General features: G+C 39.0%; 1 protein-coding gene and 1 non-coding gene across 2 annotated transcripts; both read left to right on the top strand.

Moving 5' to 3' along the window:
- Nucleotides 1-58: 58 nt before the first annotated feature.
- On the top strand, nt 59-132 carry trnat-agu (transfer RNA threonine (anticodon AGU)). Its single transcript has one exon. It is a non-coding gene; the product is annotated as a tRNA-Thr (tRNA).
- Nucleotides 133-16,242: 16,110 nt separating this feature from the next.
- Nucleotides 16,243-22,920, top strand: LOC139628385 (putative gonadotropin-releasing hormone II receptor). Its single transcript, XM_071490021.1, is given in 5 exon segments — nt 16,243-16,487; nt 17,275-17,872; nt 20,484-20,688; nt 20,865-21,333; nt 21,335-22,920. Coding segments are annotated over 4 exon segments (1,296 nt in total). The 5' UTR covers nt 16,243-16,487; nt 17,275-17,323; the 3' UTR covers nt 21,408-22,920.
- Nucleotides 22,921-23,310: the final 390 nt, after the last annotated feature.

Raw genomic sequence — 23,310 nt, 5'->3', positions numbered from 1 at the left:
TGTTCACTATCATCCCTCTGAATATTGCAGAAGGATTTCAAAACCTATAGCAACTGTAGGCACCATGGCTTAGCTGGTCAAAGCGCCTGTCTAGTAAACAGGAGATCCTGGGTTCAAATCCCAGTGGTGCCTGCCTAATAATTCTGTTACATTTCTCAATAACAGGAACTAAAACATCACTTAGAGCCGTGAGCACAACAAGCCGAAATCTTACTAACCATGACAGTGTGAGCTGTAACGATGCATTGTGCACGTCTTTGAATTGGAGGCTTCTCATCAGGACTGTGACTACCTTAGTGAATGGGGACACCACCAAAGCAAATTTCAGTCTGCCTGCTGCGCTTGTAAAAAACACAAAAATGCAAATCTACAAGTACATGTAAAAGTAAAATCAAATCAAATGTTTGCATTTGTTTGTTGATGAGAACTGTGAACCTTCTGGTTTCACTCTACTTTGCATCACTGAAAACATTTGAGCAGTGAGAATAAACACATTTTAAGATTTAGTTTGTGTATCTGGTGGATATCCAGGTGAATGACTCAGACTGTTGTTTCAATGCGCTGCTCTGATTGGTCAGTTTAGATGGCGCTCAGGTGTATCAGAGCTCCATTAGGTGGTGTAGGAATAAACTGCTCTCATATATTACGAGCACATAACACACGTCCCTCTATCAGTCCTGTCTTTGACTCAGGGATGTCCCTTCTCCTTTCAACAAAAACCCACTAAGCTGATCTGGTTACATCATTAATGGTGAGTTTTACCATAGAAACAAACTTGGTTGATGTTAAATTCTTAACGGTGCTGTATGGTGGTATCTACAGACATATATAGTCTGTGTACATAGCTGTTTATTTTTTTGTAAAACTGTTAATCTTATCAGCTTTTCAGTTTTGCTTGCGTTAATATTTTAATAGAGGAGTAAAGAAAGGTAAAAGAGTCCATCCTAGGGCTATTGCTCTTGCTTGCTTACCAAAAAAACAGGTCACAAACTGAGTATTTGTTTGGCTTGGAACCTGATCCTGCTGTTGCAGCACTACTCCCTTATAAATACTCATATAAATTGCAGTGAAATTTGTCATTCTTTGAAGCCTTTCTGAAGAAAACATGGAGCGAAACATCCCCAGTCTTCTCCTCTTCCACCGCATCTTCTTCGTCCTTCTTGCTCCACCATGTGCAGTGACTTCAGGCCTGAGCGTTACAAAGGTTGTCCGTGTGTCCGCTTGGAGGACCTGGAATGATGCTCGTGAGTACTGCAAAGCGCAGCACAGTGACTTGGTCACCATCAGAAATGCACAGGATAATGACAAGCTTGCCATGTTTGGAGGCTGGATTGGTTTGAATTTGTGGACAGATGGTGAATGGAGATGGTCCAGCAAAGATGAGGACGCCACATTCTTCAACTGGGATTCTGGTGAGCAGGACTAGAAGGAAAATTAGCATTTTTACTGAGAGTGCACTGTCTGACCTCAGTGCGTGCTTTAAATGTGCTCCACAATTAAGGGATTCATATTTAATCTAATGTTAATGTAGTATTAAGCCATGCAATATGAACAGGCATGCATGGTCCCCAGAGGATGAATCCTAACTTTGGTAATCCCTGCCATGTCTTAGGTGTCATATAAATAGATATTCATGGTGCAGGCTCTCAGTATCTACTAGATAGATGAGACAACCTTTTTTTTGGTCATGGTTCCTAGAGGATGAATCTTAATAACTTCTGTGATAGTTTAACACTTAACCGTTAGCCATTGATTAGTTTTAGTAGCTATAATGCTTAAAATTATGCAATTTACTTTTACATGTGTGAAAGTCTGTGTCTTATAGAATATTTAAGGTATGAAATTATTACATTTACCAGAATGCTGTTACTGTATGTCCATGGAACTATTATTTCAGCATCTCTCTACTTGCTCTTGTAGATGAACCAGACGATGGTGAGTGGTGTGCTTTGAAGGATTCACAATCCTTAAAATGGCAAAACGACCATTGCAATAGTGAACACCCCTCCTTGTGTTTGGATGAAAGAATGATTCTGGTCCAGGAGATGAAGACATGGGAGATGGCCTTGCAGCACTGCAGAGAGCTGCAGGTTTCAGGGTCCACATTGCTGTATGAAATTGCCAGCCTGCCAGAGGCAAATAGCATTCTGCTGTATGGAGAGACAAACGACCTGACCACAGTCACAAATGAGGTTTGATGTTTTTCTGCAGTGTGTGTGTTTGTGGTGATAAGAAGTATGCTTTTTGTGGTCAGGTTATGTCACTTAACTCCTGTAATGTTAAAGGAAAAGTTTCACATTTGGGGAAATACAGTCACTTGCTTTCTTGCTGAGAGTTAGGTGACATAAATTGATGCCACACTGATATCTACCCAACGAGAAACATTCAGGTCATATCATTCAGACTATAATGAAGAGTTGTGTCGAAGACAAAGATATTGTGAATTTCTGATGGCTACAATATCTTCCACTTGGTGAAAAGAGCCACAAGTTGCAAAAAAAAAAACCATCACGGCCAATTTCATATAATTAAAATCTGGTATCAACACTAATACAACAGATTTACCAAATTCTAAATGTGTTAAATGTGGTTTGATAACTGAACCACTTCAAATAAGTAATACAACAAAGGTAACAAATGTAGGCTTTATAAATTGTGTGACTACAAGGCTGACAGTCAGGGTAATCATCATGGAATGATAAATGACCACTCCCACATCAAAATTATGTTGTTGTTTTTTTGTCAGTCTACTGACAGTGAATACAGCAATAGTCCTGCACATCTCAGCAAGTAAGTGAATGGTATTTCCCAAAATGCATCACTGTTCCTTGTATTATTGTATGTTATACAAGCAAAATCATGACCGTAGTTAACTCATGTACACAGTATGTTCAAAACAGTAATTCACAAATTTGATGTACTTTGCACCCAAACATAAGGCTGTGGCAGAAAGTCAGACTCCTCTGATATCTTAACTAATACAGATGTGCAAAGGAAAATGGAGTAACCAACATTATGTGATGAAGTAGCACAAATCAAGCAGAATATGATAGAAGTGAATATAACAGAGTATAAACTTGTGAAAGTTACAAGTTGTGAATGTATGGAAGTGAGTGAGCAGCAGTGATTGCTTGTGATAGTTTGTTTCTCCCTGTGTTCCCATACCGCTCACCCCTGTTGTTTCCTGTAGGTGTGGGTTGGACTGCGTTTCCTGGCTGGGGAGTGGTTGTGGCTAGGCAGAGCGCCGGTGACCAGCTCCTACCTTCCTCGCTGTCCAGCCCAGCAGCAGCACTGTGGCGCACTCGATCTCAACAGCACACAATGGAAGGCAATGAACTGCTCTGAGAAAAGAAATTTCCTTTGCAGTGTAAGACTGTGAACGCTGAGTCCTAAGTCTTCAATTTTTTCAGTTGCTCTCTTTTTAAAATAAAGGCAACATAAGCAGAGTCAGAGCCATGAAAAGAAAAATGGTTTGTAGTTTGGCTTAATGAACTGAGCCCTGAAAAGAGACATTGCAGAAAACATTACTGATGGGGAGAAAAAAAAACCTGCTTCACTCTATGTTTTATATTAATAATTTATCTGACTTTGCGGGTTAAATATAGGGCCGTCATTAGGAAGGCTGGGGTTTGAATCCTGTTTTATTTATTGACTTATCTAGCTTATTATTTTCATTTATTTTTATTTTTAAAATTTTTTTTTTTACTTTGAATTTTCTGTTAGCAAACCTTTAAGGCAAACTTCTCCAGGAGCTTCACACTGTTAGGTGCACCCTGAATGTTTTTTGTTTTTTTTTGACAATCCACACATGTGGCAGTGCACCTTGATTTCTTCTGGTGCTCTAAATGGCCAGTCTGACTATGATTCACAAAAATCATTCAAAATCAGCAGGGATTACAGGGAAACAGCTTGACTTTTGGTGGTGTTTGGTCTGGGATCATTACAGTGAATTTTACAGAAAACACCTGGGTATAGTCACTTTACTGTGCAATGACCAGTCCAGTATAACAGCCTGGCCATAACAAGTATGTTTATGGAGCTTATACTGTTCAGTTTAGTGAGAGACTGTCCTCCTGTAAAAAAACAAGTCCAATGTATTTTCTCAACCTTTTATGCCTTTCTACCTGTCCCTTTCATTACAGAATGTGCTATGTATCTTATCCTGTGTGTACATGGCCATACATCTTCAGTGCACCCGCAGGAATAGCCTACAATAACATGTTATTAATTAATACAATATTAATGACACAAATTGTGCTGTTTTGTGATCTGTATGTACAATAGAGATAAGAAACATGTATGCTAATGTACAATATGTAATGTCATTTTCTTTCTATGTTGCTGAAAAGAATAAAGCGAAAGGAATGCCTGCTGCTGTTGTTCAGATACCCCTGTGTAATTTTGTTTTCCACTAGAGGGTACACTTAGCCACATCACAGTGGTTACATGTCATGGTGAAACTGCAGAGACAATGGTACTGTGAAATTTGAATGAAGTACTGGTGTTAAATACAATTTTAAGGTACTTGTACTTCACTTTAGTAGTTGCCTTTAATGCAAATAAGTTTAAAAACAATAAAAAAGATTTGTGTGTCAGTACTTTGTTTTTCCGTCTTTCCTCTCCCATAAATCATTTACATTTACATTTACTCATTTGGCAGACGCCTTTATTCAAAGCGACTTACAAGTGAAGGACATTAGTAAAGCTACAGTGCTAGGTACCACATCTATTTAATAAGTGCTGGGAGATTGTATAAGGAAGTGCAACAGATTTATCTGATGTCCCTGTATATAAAATTGTATTTAAAGTAGTACACAATAGCTCCACCTCCAGCTGCTACAACAGTATTAATCATCTAATAATGTCATATATAACAATATATCAGTCTGACAGACCAATCCAGTACTTTTACTTTGATACTTAAATTACATTTTGCTGCTAGTACTAATGTAGTTATACTTCAGTCTGATTTTTCATGCAGGACCTTGACTTATTACAGAGTATTTTTACATTGCTGTATTGGTACTTTCACTTAAGTAAAGAATCTGAAGACTTCTTACACTACTGTGCAGAGATCTCTGCACATAATTTTAATTTGGTTATTTATTTACTTTATCATTGTGATTAAATATGCCACAACAACATGCTTGAAAAATAATTATGTCAGTGTCATCTGGTCATAGTAAGGTGAGGAGCATGGAGAGTCTGTCCAATCAGATTCCATAAGGTGGGTGCCTTACACTTCACCTTAAACCAGTAATCAGACTTTGTCACTTCTGCCAATCAGATACTTGTGAGGCCACCCACACATCCTTACGCAGATGATTTTACACACTTAACACCCTAGTTCATGTGACCCTCCTGTGACTTCAATGAATTCATCATCTTTTATGCAAGAGCAAGTTGTGCACAATCCACTGAGGTCTAAAGGCGAGGGTCTCCCCTTCAATAGCCTCTCAGATGAGAAGCAAAGTGTCTTCATCTCTACAGCTGAGAGGTAATAGACATTGTTGAATGTTACCTGTTAATTACAAGACCTGACTCATAATCAGAGGTTGACGTGCACTGGGATACAGAGAAAATATCCAACAGTATGACTCATAGGACACACACCTGCTGTATAAACATTAAACAGTAGCAGTGAGTTATTCCTTTAATGTGGACAGAAAAAATCAAGGGACAAAACAAATTTTATGTTTTTTCACTCGATGAGGATGGTGACTTACTGCATCTTTCACCTCAAAATATTACAGTAATAGTTTTAGCCAGATTTGTGTTCTTTTTTTTTTTTGTGCATTTTGTGCACTTTATTATAGCTGCAGTGAGAGAGATACACAGGAAAGTTGGTGAGAGGGAGAGATCTGTATCAGCTGTATTTTGTGTTTACTGCTTAGAAAATGTTTGCATGCTAACAAACTAAATTAAAATGGTGAACATGGCAAACATTATATTTCCTTAACATAAGTATGTCTGCATATCAGCACACAGATGTTAGTGTTTGGCTCAAAGCACCATCTAATGTAAGTACAGCTTCACAAAGCCACTTGCTTGGCTGTAAACTCTCAGTGTTAGATTTGTGCATCCCTGGACAAACGGTATTACTATGTGATGTACTCTGGGATAATAAATTCTTTGTAACAATCATTCAATATTAACCAACTAAATACCAACAAAATACTATTGTGATATGTGCAATCCAAATAACTGGGCTGAATTAAATACGAATGACTGTAGCTGTACAAAGATACACAAAGCTTTCTCAAAATTAAAATAAAGCAAGTAAGTAAAATTTAGACTACATATTCCACGATGTTTCTTATGAAATGCTGAAATAACAATGAGAAAAATATAAAAATATGCCATCTGCTAAGGGTAACATATTTCACATTTCTTTGCTGTGACTGTGGTGAGTACAAACTCTAAGGTCCACAGAAATAAGAGAAACCCTTTTAGGATGCCAATTAACTATACTTGCGGTGTGACTATTAGCCCACCTCTCTTGCTATGGGATTGTACTTTTGACTTCAGACAGGTGAAAATTGAAAGCAGACATGACTCATATAAGCACATAGACAGCCATGGTCAAAATAATTATACACAAGCTTGGATTTAACTGACATTACAGTAATAAAAACTGACCTTTTTCCCCTGAGAATCCAGAAACGCCTACATCATTATTATTTCAGTTCAACCCCCCCACCCCACCCACCCACCCCTTTCTGGCTGATAACTGAATCTTTGTCTGCCTAAAAAGCCACAACATTCCTCTGTCTTGTCAGCGCCACCTTGAACTTATTGTTGTGTTGTATGACTAAGTGACAAGGTGGACAAGTGGTCCAACCATAGTGATGCATCTCTGGTCTTGTAACGTCCAGCTCATCTTTTTGTTCTCTCTCTGGGTGAACCTGAGATGACTCTGCCTCTGAGTTCTGCCTCCATATTCCCAGAGAGAGAAGACAGCAGCTGACAAGCTTTGGCACTCTGAAGGAAGCGGGATAGGACTAAAAATATTTCATGTTGGTTTTCTAATTCATAATCCTCAACCACTTCCTCTCCTGTTCCAACTACTGCAGCGCAACACTGTTTAGGTTTAGGTGAAGGGTTATATAAAGCTCTGTCTGCCTTTTCTGTTCTTATTCTGCAGCTCTTTTAAATATGGCCTGTTGAACTGTAACATTTTCCAACTAATGAAAACTGTTACTATTCAATCAACTTCACACTGCCAGCAGAGAAGTTCACAAATTAACATTTGATCTTGTGAAGTTCTGATTCTTGTACTGCTGTTGCAGCGTGTTCATCTGTTTGGTTGTGTTGTGAATATTTGGTGCACAAGTGCTGTCAAATTGATGAAGAGGTTTTATGAATTTAACTGTGTTTTGTCTATTTGCACATTTTCTGAAACTGCAGTGCATTGAGCTCTCAGGGCCACTGTACATTTGGCCATGGTAAAAATTCTTACTGTAGAATCCCAAGGAAAAATAACTTGAATACTGTTAGGTTCCCTATTAGGTTAGGACCCCGGAGCAGAGACGCACAGAGACAGGAGTTGGAAACTGAAAACTTCTTTAATGACACGAACCAAAAACAGTCCAACAAAGCAGGCAAAAGGAGGCAGGAGGCTGGCTGGCAGGAGAGTGGCTGGAGAAACAGAGCGACGGAGAACCTGGAGGCTGGGTAGCCGGGGAACAGCATGCAGGGAGAGAGCATGGAATAATCTGGCAGAGAGTGGGTGATGAACCGGGGGTTTTAAACTGGCTTAATGAATGATGGGCTGCAGGTGGGTCAGGCTGCCAGTGCTGCACCACGCCCCTGCCACACACAAGCTCTGCAGGGAAAACAAAAGGGAGGGGGAACAGAAAGAACAAAAAGTGCAACAACCAAAACATACAACTCAAAACCGTAACAGAATACCACACTGCTCCACAAGGATAATATCAAGACTCTCCAAGAGGACTCTGACATTAGAGATAAAACTCTAGACTTTCAAATACAACATCTCCTGCAATGTCAGCCAGCAATATATTTGTAAAAGTGGAACACATTCATATGCATTATTCCAATTCAATTTGTATTTAATGGGCAAAAGAATGGAAACAACTAACACCACAACTATCCCATCACAGATAGAGGTTTTCATAAGATGATGGTACTTTGTGGTAAAGAGCAATTTAATACAATTAACTAGGCAAAATATGTCCAGTTGTCACCATTGACAAATGACATTTAATACATTTGATGAAACTTGGAAAGTGACTCATCTTGGCACTCTCTTGTGTTCTGGCGTTGGAAGAGGAAGTGTTTTCTGTCAGAAAAAAATGTGTGCTATTCAGCATTACATATTATGTTTGTCAAAAGAGCAGGATGTCTGTAAGCTGCTTTTAATAGATTTTTACAACAATTACAACAATACAATAATTCAGTGGCAGCAGCAGGTGGTTAATGAATATTAAGAGTGACAGGGTTGAAAAATTACATTGGTGTGACATTTCAAGACACAACTTGCTACACTCATCCTTCTGTCCTTAGAATTGTCCTTAGACTGAGTGTCATAACAGTGATGTTATCATGTTACAGTAAAGGTCTAAATGTAAGGTCTTTGAACACAGTGACTAGAACACAGACCACTAGTTTAACCTTGATTAAACTCAGACAGACAATGCATGTAATTTCTAAATGGCCTATGGTAGCACATGATTATACATAATTTGATGTCCTTTGTCCGCTGGCTTTAAAGTTTTTTCACATTTGTGAATAAAATGTGTTGGATTTGAATAGTAATGCATTTTTCAGATTGTACTCTTCTGATGTGGCAGTGCTGTGCAGTCTTTGTCTGTGTAGATTCATCATTATTATAGATCAGTTTCGACACTGTGCAGTCTTTGCTTCCATCTCAGGCTTTATGCTCAGTTTGGCTGATAACCCTTGTACCAAAACACCCCAAGAGCACTTACCCTCTCTACACCTGCAGTTGTCTATAGCAAGAAGCCACACTATGGAAAATATTCCATATGCCTGAAGATTTTTTCTGTAATCTTCATGCCCAAATGAGCCTGTTGACTGTGACTCATGTTGAAAAGTGTGTGTCAATTATCTTTTGGCCGTTGTGTTAACATGCGGGTGGTAATTGGAATGGAGGGTGAAGCGCTTTCTTCTTTGCCTAGAATTAATATGTGCCCAACATCACAAGTGAGCTATAGGAGCAGGCTAGTTGAACCTATTATATAAAATGGCAAGTGGTTAGTGAACCCTCACTATCATTTAAAAGATGACACGTAATGCTCTTAAAAGTTAGTATATAATTTTGATTAAGTTACATGGTTAAACACATTTTGTTTCATGACTGAAATAAATGCATTTACACAACAGAGGACACAAAAAGTGAATATAACAAAAGAAGGGGCACATGGCACATGGCTCACACTATGACATAATACAAAATAGATGTGATTTTATAGCCTCTGTAGTTTGTCAAAATGTCTGAGTCAGTCGGTGAAGGCCACTTGCCTTACCTTGCCTAATTTTCTACACTGCTCTGGATGAGAGCATAAAAATGTCACAAAATCCTTACTGAGACATACAATAGTAGTTGTCCTTTGTTTTGGCAAAGCAGCACTACAGGGATGCCTCCCTGCTGCTTATTCTCTTCATATAATCAGCAATGGTTACAGTACAGCCAGAAGATGCATATTACTCTATGCACAGCAGGCTACCAACTGTACATATGACTATACATGAACAACTAACACTAGACTTTTCATAACATTGCCAATACATACTGTAAACAAGTTTTTTGAATGAAATGCTAACATGATCATGCTCACAGTGACAATTTTTATGTGCATTTTACCATGTTCTCCATTTTAATTTAACATGTTAACATATTAGCATTAGCTAATGAGCACTAAAAACAAAGTAAACGTAAGGGTTATGGAGATGTCATTAATTTAGTCATAGACAAAAATTTGGGGATCTTGCCAAATCTTGACAAACTGCCAAATTTCATCCGGTTCTTGTTGAGACATTATATTCAAACCCCCAAATGTCAACCTGGGAAACCATGATGTCTGTATGAAAATTGTTGCGACATTTCAGTCTGGACCCTTGAGGTGGACAGATCTACAGACAGACTGACATTACCATCCCTGAAGCAATGTCTGTAACATGGCTAAAAAACATTCCCTTGATATTAAATATAATAGAAGCACAACATACTGAACAACATACCAACTGTAGCATTAAGTAGCACCAGTTTGAAAATGTGTAAAAACTGAATTATTATTTTATTTAAACCACTGGTAAAGTAATAACTGGCGATGACATGTCCCTCGCCAGAGGTACTCGGTGCTTAATGTATCTAGCCTGCTCTGATTCTGCCGCGGGGCTTCACATTACATGGGTCAGCCTGGATGATAGACAGTCAAGCACAACCTTTTTGCCATGTATTAGCAAAAGAAAAATCATTGCTGACCCATTTTGAAGGAAGACCACTCTGGATATTTTTAGCATGCAGTCAATTGGAAAGAACCATATTTTGCTAATCTTCTTACCCTTCACTGACCCTCAGAGGCTACTTACATCTTAGATTGCCGGCAGGTAGACCTTAAGTTTACCTGTCCAGTCTACTGTCCCAAAATATGATGCACTATACAGAAGAGTTAGGCTCTCTAGTTACAGGGTGGATTTTTTAAGCATAGGCCTTCAAAGGATATGTCTGTATGCTGTATGTCTGTAACTGTATGTGGTGTAGAAACAACACTCATTCATTTTCCCAACATTTGTAGATGTTGTCATTTCACACATGCATACATCTGTTTATTAAGTGCATTCAGCCACTACCGTATTTATGTCAGTATGCATGGACAAAACATTAGATACAACCTTTAGTTCAATGTCAAATACCTCCGTCTCAACAAAAACACTGTAGAGTAAACTCTGCCCAATGTCCATAGACCAAAGAGAAAAAGTTAAAAGTCCAATCACTACCAATTGAACACCTATTGGATCACAGCTCCCACACAGGGAGGAGGGAAAAGTACAAGTTATATAATTCAATAAGCTATGAAGTGTATGTAGAGGGGTAGAAGGTTTGAAAAGTATCAAATAAAATAGAAAAATAAAAACAAAGTTAACATAAACTGATCCTAAGACATCAGAATGGTTGACCTGCAGTCCTTTTCACATCCACGAAACTAGTATCTGTTATGGGCTCAGAAACCATGTCCTGTCTAGGCCATTCATCTCTTGTGATTACACTGCAGTCTGAAGCAAATCTCTTTATGCTGAGTATGCTTTCAGTATCTTGGTATGTGTCAGCTCTGCTTTCAGTCAAGGTTGACCCTGCTCCAGCAGGGCTGAATGTAACATTAACCAATGCTCAGTCACTGACATGTTCATTTATTCGATCAGACCAAGTTTTGGTATTTATGCAGGTATTAAAAACATATTAATGCTGTTACAGTAATTTTACATTGACATGGGTCAGTTCAGTATAGTCAGATATTGTGGAGCCACTTGTTAATATTATTGTCGGAAATGTGTCTGAAGGCACTTCCACTCATGATTGTAGAAACACTTTGATCAGCAAACCAAACATCTCAAAATATACAAGTAGCACTTACAAGACGCTATTTTATTTTCAATGCTAATTTGCCATTTCACTCACTAATGGGATTGGTTATGGCTCATCAACATTTAATGGTTTTACTAGACTGGATTCTGATGATATGATAGTGGTTATTTCCTCTGACATGTCTGTTGAAAAAATACAAATAACTGCATATGTGAACTGTCGGGTTTCTCTCCATAATACTGTAAGACCTTGACCTTATTTACATAATGTATGCTATGATTTGGCACAACATAAATAAAACTGAATTGAACTGTGGATGTCTGTAGGTGGGTACATACATATGCACTACTACTAGAGCTTTGTATCTTAACACCAGATCCTTGATAAAAACTTTTTGGGATATCTAATCACATGCTGGTCAGATTAGCACTGCACTAGTTTAACCATTAGAAACATACACATCTGGCCACTGTGGCTCTGATGCTGTATTATCACAGTGGTTATCACCTGACTTCCTTGTCAGCACCTTTTAGCCTATTAAATTCCATCTGGCCCACAGGTAGCCTACATGTAGGTCACTACTACAAAGGCTTACTTTGTGGCCAAGTATTGTATAGATGTTTTAATTTAAATTCTATGGCACATCAAAGTTTGTAATAAAAATTGGATAACAAACTACAGATGAGTGCAAATTAAAGGTAAATCTGGAAAATGAGTGGAGAAAGAGAATGCCAATGCCAATGAAGTATATTGGTATTGTGACAGAAAACTGTATTATTACTTAAACGAATTCTTGGAACAACCATTTTTTAAATCTTGGTATGTCGTACAGTATGGATAAAAACTGAAGTCAATAGTAAATTGTTTACACCGTCCTGTGGAATTTGCTCCACTGTTTACATTCAGTGTTTTTCACCTAAACACACTGTTGTTTATCTTTGAGCTCTAACTAACATGTCAAGCACATTTTCTTCCTCATAAAACATTCGTAAAGCCATTTTTTTAATAAAAAGTTTGAACCCTGTATTGTTTACATCCATATTTACTAGATAGCACTGTTCTTCTTCCATGCTTTTACTGTCAGTCAGTGCAATAGTGTGAAACCATTGGCTGCTTATTGCAACACCTGTGTACGAGACAGGTCGGCGCCTTTTGGAGGATTTTTAATGTATGTATGGGACAAGTAATATGGCCTGCTTTGTGGTTAATTGACAGAACCTGAGTTTGAGGTGAGTGAAATTCTAGTATTATTTTATTTATATTTTAGCACTGATTAGCAGATATTAGTGTTCGTGTTCATCATACCAGGCTTGTTAGCTTAGCTTGTTAAGTAGCTAATTAAACTGGCATGTGCCAAAGTGTTAGCTCCACACACGACTTACCTCTCATTTATGGATGAGCTGGGAGTTAGGTGGAGTAAGGCGGTGCCAAGATGGCAACGGCAAAGCAGCTCACTCTGAACTTCAGACTGCTCTTCAGAAACCTCCTCAGGATGATGTCATGGAGGCTACGGCAAATTTTATATACTACAATCTATGGTTATAGTAAGCAGTTTGAACAGATGACCTGTGGTTTTGAGGGGACAGTCTCAAAAGCAGGTTCAACACGATACCATAAAGACATAGAAGCATTCTTTAATTTTAATTTATTTATTTTTTACTCAACTTCATTTAACAAGGTAGGCTTGCAAGATAAACTCAGGCTTTTTTTTCTTTATTTGGCAACACTGTACAGTACGAACCACTATGTTTATACATTCATGAATAACAAATCACCATAAGGTAAAAACTGGTCCACTCAGCATTCTCCTGGCTTCCAGAGAAAAACAGGAGACAGTTGGTTGCTGCCATATGTTACATAAGCAGCAGGTCAGGAGGTGTCATGAGTCCAGGATACTAAAAAGTAAAAGAGAGCTGTTGCTTGTGACCCAGCCTGGTGCAGTCATATTAGTTGGAAGGGGAGGAATTCAGGCTGGATCACAGTGACGAAGTGGATGATAATAATACTTAACATCAATACAAGCAGCACAATTACTTTGGATTAACCAGAGTCTGATGTCTGTGGAGCTGGGAAGGTCATAGCCCGTTTGGACAATAGCCCAGAGTCTAACATCTGCATAGACCAACAGCCAGCACCAATCAGCTGCTCCATCACTTTCCACAACTGATAATCCACCACAGTGGATTTAAGAGAGGAGACTGTGCGGCTGACAGGTAATGTGAGGTTTTCTGTTCTGCAGGGTCACTGCCCAATGTCCAAAATAGCACTAGTAATTAAAACATACCTAGATTTATAAAATGTATTAAGTACCTTTTCCATCTCTTTGTAGTGATTATATCAAATAATTGAGTCCAGCTACATGAAAGACAGCGCGTTTTAATTGAATCTCTCATTTGAATTTCTAAAGAGAGTTTGGCACAAGCACAGAGCAGTGGCTGGTGCTGTTTAGCATAATATTTCTTTTTGTTCTTTGAAAAGAAAAATACTGTTTAACATTATCATGCAACTGAATCAACTGAATACCAATTATCGTGGTAACAGCAGTTTATGTCATAGCCTGTTGGTTTGAATTCAGGTTATAACCCTCCCCACAATGTCATTCTGTCTCAACATCCTTTCTGTCACTCCTCCCTCTCTATTGTATAATAGGTGGAAAGAAAAAATAAAAAAATGTCCAAATATGTGTTTCATTCATTCAGTGGATTTCATTTGGCTCATTGTTGTTTTTGGTTCAGCAAAGTTTATGGTTCATATCCACAATTTTAAATGATCCAAAATATAAAAAAAATATGTTGTTATCAAAACAACATGGCCTAAATCAGTACCTCTCAATGTTATGCTAAATATCCAACTCCTGACAGTGGTATTGTCAGTAAAGGCTTTCTTAAAGCGCCTTTTCTATTTTTCCCCCTCTTTTTCCACGAGTTCCTATATGGAAAGCCCACATAAGAGGTCTTTTGTTACTTCATATAAAGAGCTCAGAGTATTTCTCCATCACTGCCGACATGGTGAAGAAAACAGGAGTGTAGCCTATAGAGCAGCCTATGTATTTGATAATGTGCTGTAAAAACTGACCCTGCAGGATGTTTTCACTTTTACAATAATGTGTTGAGAAGCTGTCATGAGAGGGTGTACTATACTATACATGTGAAAACAAGACAAGACAAGTATCTGGCTCTTTTGCTGAGCAATGTTCACTGGCTAGTCATTAAATTGGTCTGTCTTCCGTTTGGTGCAGTGCAGGTAGTTGTTTGTTTTCACTATGTTATGTGCCTGCTGCGCCAGGATTCAGCAAGAGAGGTGATGAAAGCTGTGAGGATGAACCAGGGCAGTAAAGTTGCCCGCTGGACAACGACAACAATGTGCTGAAAGATGCCTAAACACTCTGTAGTTGAGGGGAACAACAAAGAAAATGTTCATGTACAAGTACTCATGTTATTCATCATTAGTATAAAAATATTGATTATAGCAGCTTTAAATGATGTTCTCTCAGAAGTGCAGAAAATATATTTCTACTTATAGAGCTGCAGCTTATGGAAGTGGTTGGACAATAAAAGACATGTCTAAGTGGGAAGATTAAATTTAGCTATTTACATATAGTTATTTATATAACATGGGTAGATCTTGCAGCAAGACTGCTGTGGTCAGACCACTCAAGGTCCTGTAATGTTCTTAAAGGCCTATTTCACACAAAGTAAAAGAAAAAAGAAGGTAATTTTTCATGCTTTAAGCACCACAATGAGATGCCATCCACACACTAAGATCCCATTTGGTAAATAAACCTAATCCGCAGGGCCCAAAATAACTAGTGGGAAGAGAGAAATATATATATTTTTCCTTCTGTGATCTGGCTAAAGGAAGCCTTCAGTGTTGCACATATACAGGATATTTAGGCTTAATGGCAAAAAAAGAGTTATGTGTTTTTTTTTATGTGCAAAGCCACAGTTAAACAATGGTTTACTTTGGGGCAAATATGATCAACAATAGAAGTATTTCTGCAAAGGTTTTTACACTCAGCTTAAACTGTGTGTAGGTATTGTATCAAAGTTATCTGAGCAGTAAGATGGGGGGAACAACGAGTGAACAAGACACTGTGTGTGCACTTATACCTAATGTGAAATCTCACAGCAGATGGCAGGGGGCAGCTGGAGGAGAACCATTTTCTCTGAAGATTATTTCCATTATTTGCATGTTTGAGCTCTTCTGCAAGTGAAACACAGATGTCAGACTAGAGAAGGCAGAGATGAACTTCCAAGAACTCTGTATTATAGGAAACATTGACATAGAATAATAATACAGGGGTGGACAAAATAGGTAAATGCAATATAATGCAATCATTCTCATGGAATAACACCAAAAAATTGCAGCTCTGAGACAGTGTAAAGAAAAAGTAAAAAACCTGGCTTGCAATGCATTCATTTATATTTACTTCATTTTCCCTGGGAATTAATTTCAAATTTCCGGAGGCATTAACAAAGTATTTTTCAAAATCTTTTATTATCATTCACAAATAAGGCAGTTGATGAGAACAGGTTTAGTCTTGATGAAAATGATTCCAATAAGGGCGGCGGTGTCTCTGGACGTTTACTCTGGCGGAGTTAGGATGAGAGAGAAAGATGCAGTGGCTCCTGAGACGCTGTGGCCGCGCCCACTGAGCGCCTGACTCGCACGGCGCAGGGGCCAGGCCACAAAATGCATGTGAGAAACTCCCTGAGAGCTCCCTGAAGTCAAGCTGCGAGGAAAGGCTGGGCGCTCTCCCCCAGGCTGACTCACAGACTGTCCAGAAAGTCAGCGCTCCTCTCATCACACGGAGATGGAGCCGCAGCGGGGTCTGGGACTGCCATGAGGAGGATTTCACTTTGTTTGATCACTGTCTGATCTGGGAAATACACCTCTCCACGACTACATGGTCATCAACGTAAGTCTGCAGTGGGGATTTGTATATAAACACGTGTATTTTGCTTTATTGTCTATACAGTAAAATATACTATACAATTACGCAGAAATTAATGTCCATATAGGATGTATGTTGTCGGTTGGGGACCGTTGTTTTTAAGCTCATCCGTGGATTTTAAGACTATAAATGAAATATAATTCATGATAATAACATGGGTTACATATTTCAATTTGTCATTGGCTGCAAGTCTAAACTGCTGATTAATATCTGCATAATTCGAGAAGCACGTTATGCAAAATAGAAGCGAAGCGAATACAGCGTTTACTCAGAGCAGTCTAGCAAATATATGAATATAGCTTGCTAGAAGGGAAAGTTTGTATTCTACATACCAGGCTAAGGCTTCCCATAGAAAAGAGACATGAGTGGAATTTATTTAAACCATTTAGCCTACTTTTTTTTTCTTTCTTTTTTTTTTGTCCAATAAGAGGCTATAGTCATTAGGGTGTAATTAACTTGATGGGTTGTCAGGTTGTCAGGTGTTGCTGTTGGTTGTGTTGTATACTCAGCAGTGAGGAGACCTGCCTATGCACATGAGGGGTTTTGTTAGAGGCAATCATACCATCTTTCCACCTCAGTGAGCATATGAGTTATGTGCCCTACCCAGCAGACTGCTCCCTGTCTGACTGCCATTGTGTTACTCACTGAACTAGTCCTCTTATGGAAATCCATACAGATAAATCTTTTATAACCACTTCAGACATGAGATTCATTTATACATTTTTGCCTTATCTCTCTTTTGCATTACCAGCCTCCATGTAGCTGAACAATGCTTGCTGATCCTTGATGAGGGTCAGAAAATGAATGTCTCCTTCTGCTGTGATCCTGCGGTCATCATGTATCAGCAGAGCGCCAGATTTGACCTCAATACCAGCTGTGACTGGCTGGCTCCCCACTGTAACTGGACATCACTGGACAGAGTGCCGCAGCTGCCTACCTTTTCCACAGCAGCCAAAGTCAGAGTGATCATTACCTTCATCCTGTGCGGCATTTCCACGTTCTGCAATTTGGCTGTGCTGTGGGCAGCCAACGGCCACAAGCGCAAATCCCACGTCAGAGTGCTGATAATCAACTTGACTGCAGCTGATCTCTTGGTTACCTTCATTGTGATGCCTGTGGATGCTGTGTGGAACATCACAGTGCAGTGGCTGGCTGGCGATCTGGCTTGCAGATTCTTGATGTTCCTCAAACTACAGGCCATGTACTCCTGTGCCTTTGTCACAGTGGTGATTAGTCTGGACAGACAGTCGGCTATCCTCAACCCTTTGGCCATTAGCATGGCCCGGAAAAGGAACAGGGTCATGCTGGTGGTAGCATGGACTATGAGCGTCTTGTTATCAGTCCCTCAGGTAAGGCCACGTGGCACTGGTTTAACAAGACAGGTGATTACAGATTGTTGGTTCAGTTAAACAGAGACCGACCACTTTGAAGAAAGTGATTCAGACAGAAGTGCTGGATAATAGGATGGAGAGAACTGGAGAGGCTTTCCCTGTAGACCTACAACTGAAACCTCCCCTCCATCATCCAAACAGTCTTCCAGTGAGCAGGAAATAATTATTTATTTCTGCCAATAGATAATTGGATCTACATATATAATTTCAGTATCATAACTACATATGCTAACAGAAAATATAATTTGGTTTTACATTTAGATGAAACAATGTCTTACAAATGTTTCATCATTCTCTGTTTACATCTCTGTGCATTTACATAAAATGTGGAAAATTCTTGAGACTTTGATGCAGGAAAACCAGCTGCATGACTTAAGCCCACATGGCCTTGGTGTTAGGGATTAGTGGCTCTATCACTGACTAACACTGGGATGGGAATCCCTAATCCTGCCAGTATAGATGCTTCACTGTAACCATTAAGATATTTGGCTGCATAGCATATAACACTGCTGATCATGTAAAGGAAAAAAGGCAGGAGTGTGGCGATATGGTGCAACCCACTCACCAAAGAAGTTTGATGATGATTTCTCACAGGACTGGGACTGGGCCACATTTAATCGTTTTAAATGTTCAGTACCAGTGTTTTTTCATCTATGATTTGTACAATATTCACACACAGTGAATAAAGTAATATAAGAGCTTAAATTATTAGGTAATCAATCGATCAGTCAGACAGAAAATTATGTCAAATCAGGATATGGGAAATTATAATGGACTGACTTTCTGACTAGTTTTGGACATGTAACAGAAAAAAAATGTAAACATTAAGAAAATAATTGGGAGCAGTAATTATGATTAAAATATTGGTATGGTAAGGACACAGAGACATGGTAAAGAGTTAGAGAGAAACCATCTTGATTTGATATAAGAGAGTCAACACTGCCTGTTCATTGCTGCACTTGTTCAGCTTTCCATTCAGCACATACACAGTTTACAGGGAAAACAGTGGCTGATACACCACTCAAGATTCTTACTAAGATTTATCAGTGAGCCCTTAATTTCAGACAGATGCAGTCAAAATCACGCCTCTCATCTTCAGCCTGCAACCTCCAATTTTGCCAACAGAAATAACAGCTGTTGCCATCAGATTTTATCAGCTAGCTCGCTTGTTAAACTAACTTTAGTTGGTCAAAATGTATCATTAAGTTGACTCAATTTATGCAACTCAATCTCTGCATTGAGGCTCAAATCAATTCAATTTAAATCAAGTCCTCCAACCTAAATGACCATATTGGTCACTTGGTTGCTCCCATAGGAGTGTACCAGCGGCAGGCGTGCCAGATGTTTGAGGCTGCACCTCTAATTACGGGCAGTCATAGAAAGTAAAGCAGTGAGTAGTGCTTCTAATTCACTGAGCCTCGCCTCCATCACGGCAAATAAACTACTTTCATTACATTAATCATTATTACTAAAGGAGGTAGAGGTATAATAAAACATAAGAAACAATGAGCAGAGAGAGCAGGAGAGTGGGGAGGACGTTAGGACATTGATAAGATAATGAAATTAGCAAATCTAAATAGCATGTAAACAACAGAAACACCAGCAAACAGAAATGAGACAAAACGCTTACTGCAGTGCGTGAGCACAACAATAAAAGCCCTGTTAAGAAATAAAGGGTTTCCGTCCACTTTAATTTGAAATGATTACAAGAAATGTTGACTTTGTATTAACATGCAATGCAGTAACTTTAGCATAAAAAGGAACGACTGAAAATGAGGCTTCGTATTAAAGGCTTGTGTCTAACACAAACCTGCCTCAAATAAAAGCCTGTTACCTTCTGCAGTTGAGCTAAATAAAGGCCTGGGTCAGTTTTTGAGGAAAAGCAGTAATTGAAAACTGCAGATCCCAGCCTGGAAATTGCGTTGAAATTAACATGTAGTCTTAATGGGCTGCGTTTCAGTCGTTACTTCAAACTACTGTACATGTGAGCAGAGAGTAGGAGAGAAGTGAGATAAAGAGAGGTAAAGGCTAAAAATTCCTGACAGAAGACAGAATGCAAATCGGATGCAATGACTGGTGACGTTAACCATAAGTCTGAAGCATCCAGGAGCAGCTTCCACATTGTATGGAAATATTTCACTGTCAGGAGGACCCCACAAAATTGTATGGTAGTTATGGTGACTAAGCTATGATTTGACAACCACAGGGTTGAACAAACTATCAGTTCCTTGTCTGAGATGGGATACAAACTCAAGTCACAAGCATCAGAATCAAATTTGTAAAATACCTATCATTCAAATCCGCTCCTTTAGTTTTTGCCACGTTACATGAAGGACGCATCACTTAATGGCATTGAATCCTGGTATTTGGAAGTAAATAATGTGACCTACATAAATGCAATTCTGAGGGATACTGTGCTATTTGGTCAAACCACTGTGATATCAGTATCACACAATGCTTTCATCTTTACATCTCACCCCTACCAAACAGTCAGGACAAAGAAAATATTTGTTGACAACTGCTGCCAGTGAAAAGCCATCCTAACATGATTTAATTTCTAAATTCACAGATGTTTATTTTCCATAATGTGACCATCACGTATCCAGCCAACTTCACTCAGTGCACCACAAGGGGGAGCTTTGTCACTCACTGGCAGGAAACTGCCTACAACATGTTTACCTTTTGCTGCCTCTTCCTGATGCCACTGGTCATAATGATTATCTGCTACACCAGGATCTTCATCCAGATCTCCAAGCGGATGACAAAAAAGAGCTGTAAGTTTTCTGCAGAGGCTGGCGTTTGGTTGTTCAGAACATAGGCAAGTAAATCAGAAAAAGACCTAAATTTGTTGCTCTTATTTAAAACTAAAGGTATGATACTATTTATTGATTACTCTGTATGCTGACATCCCAGGAATCCACTAATACCTGATTCCTTTTCTCTACTCTAGTTTCCTCAAGTGAGCCACATTTACGTTGTTCAAAGAACAACATCCCCAAAGCGCGAATGAGAACTCTGAAAATGAGCATCGTTATAGTGATATGCTTCATAGTCTGTTGGACTCCATACTACCTGTTGGGTTTGTGGTACTGGTTCTTCCCAGATGACTTGGAGGGAAAAGTCTCACACTCCCTCACCCACATCCTGTTCATCTTTGGTCTTTTCAATGCCTGCCTGGATCCCATCATCTACGGTCTGTTCACCATACGCCTCCGCAAGGGACTAAGGAGCTGCAACCGCAAAACCACAGTGTTGTCAGACAAAGAAACTAACACAGTGATAATGGAGTCTTTGAAATGTACTGCTGCTGCTTTGCCCTCTAACAGAGAGGTGAACACTAGTGGAAATGACAGCAGCTGTGAGCAAACTGAGCTAAAATCAACTGACGACAGGTGCCTGACTGTGTTCAGTCAAGAAGGTGGACAACCTTGCTACTTCAGCACTGAGAGCACAATGTGATGAAGACGAAAAACGGGAACTTCATACGGGTTAATGAACTTTTTAAATTAATTCACATTTTTTCAGTGTTTTCTGTTTACTGGATATATTTATTTCACAACAACATCTAACCTGCATGTGTAGAATAAGTCTGAAAAAATAGAAAATGTCCATCAGATTTTAGACCAATGTGTTTGTCTCCAGATGTGTCTTTGTGTGTGAAGTCCTTGAGGCTGTCCATCTTACTTAAGGGTTACATAACAGTATTATGAACATAGTAAAACATGGTTGGAGCTGTTTGATGGTCTGTGTATTGTGTAGCTGTCAGCTATATACGATGTACATTCACCATGCTCCGCAAAAAGCACCAGGAATCAAGGAAAAATAGAAAACAGTGATTGTCAGGTTACACAACAGTGCTTCTTGAGTTCTGTAAGTGGTTACACACTGCCTGCAGGTCAATAAGGAGGTCCCAAAAGACTATTGAGGTTACTGAGGTTGCATTTTGAAGCTACAACATAATGAGATTTGCAGTTTTAGAAATACTGTGTATTACACAGTCCAATTCCTTAGGAGGAGAAATCAAGAACCACATGTCTGTCATGTTAGTCAGACAGGAATCATATGTTCTGAGCAATGGGGTGCGGTGACTTTTTCAGACAGGCAAGCAGAGCTGAAGTACCAACAAAAAGGCCCCTACCCCAACCCACAAACCCCCTCATTTCAATGTGTGATTCAGCTGTTTATTACATCTATTAATGTGATGTGATTTAGATAGGCTCTATTTATATTAGCCACTAAAGGTCACTGCAGTCTGTAAAGTGTGTATGTGTTACGGTGAAGCAGAGACTTATGGGTAACGTTGTGTGTTTTCGGATAAGCTAAATTATGGCAGCTAAAGTGCTAAGTGCTGGTCTGTTCATGAATGACTACAGAGCTGAATAAACATTTAAGTTCAACAGCACGAGTCAGTAAACTTCATGTCAACAAGAAAATTGGACCAGACTAAAACATACCTTTTCATGACAGTATTGGCAGATCTCTTAAATTTGAGGCCTGTCCTGTCTCTCAGTTTTGTACAGCCCGGTTTAACTGTGCTGAAAGTCTCGCTTGCATCTTACTGCACTCTGCCTGGACTTTCACCTATCTGCACTCCTTCCTGGCTGTATGTGTTAGGTTTATACCTAACTTTTAAATATCTAAAAATCTCTTTTGTTGTTATCTTAAATATTAAATATTTACCATTAACTGACAATGATATTAACCGAGTCCTGACTCAACATGCTGTCTCAAACTTCCCAAGCTTACTGCAGATCTTGCACAGAGAACCTTACACCTTGATCAACAGAAAGCAAAACATAGTAATATAATAAGGAAAAAGCAGAACAGAATTATAAAGCCATGGTACTATGTTAAATGGTTAGCTGTAACTATGTAAATTGAATAACTATGTCTGTGAAAGCTTTCCTTGCAGAGGGAGTAATTAAAAGCTGTTATACAATCCACCTCGTCATTAAACATGTTGACCAAGATGATTAGTAAGACCACTTACACTGATTTGAGATGACAAATCACAGTGTAATTTGCTTGTTCTCCTGCTACAGCTGCTTCTTAACGCTTGGGAAGAGAAGATTGTTGAAGTAATTTTCTTATAGGCAATTTACACATGCATCTGTGAATGTGCCAAATAATGCATGCAATATCATAACTGATCTCAGAATGGTGGAAGCTCAGTCAAGGGCAGCTTGACAAGCACTCGTCTGTAGCTGGCTATAGCTGGTCACCTGTCAAAGATCCGTGGATTATCCTCAATATGCAAACTTCCAAAAAACTGATGCTCCCTTTCTGTTTGACAAACCCCAGCCTTTGTCAACGCAATGCCGTCATACCAACGAAAATAACAGGAGTGATAGATCTGGTAGTCAACCTAGCTTCCAGAGAAAATAGCTTATGAATGT

This window comes from Trachinotus anak, unplaced genomic scaffold, assembly GCF_046630095.1.
Source record: "Trachinotus anak isolate AG129_WGS33_773 ecotype Australia unplaced genomic scaffold, CSIRO_AGI_Tana_v1 ptg000011l, whole genome shotgun sequence".
Taxonomy (NCBI): domain Eukaryota; kingdom Metazoa; phylum Chordata; class Actinopteri; order Carangiformes; family Carangidae; genus Trachinotus; species Trachinotus anak.
Note: the sequence above shows the minus strand (reverse complement) of the source record. Positions and strands in the feature narration are given on the sequence as shown.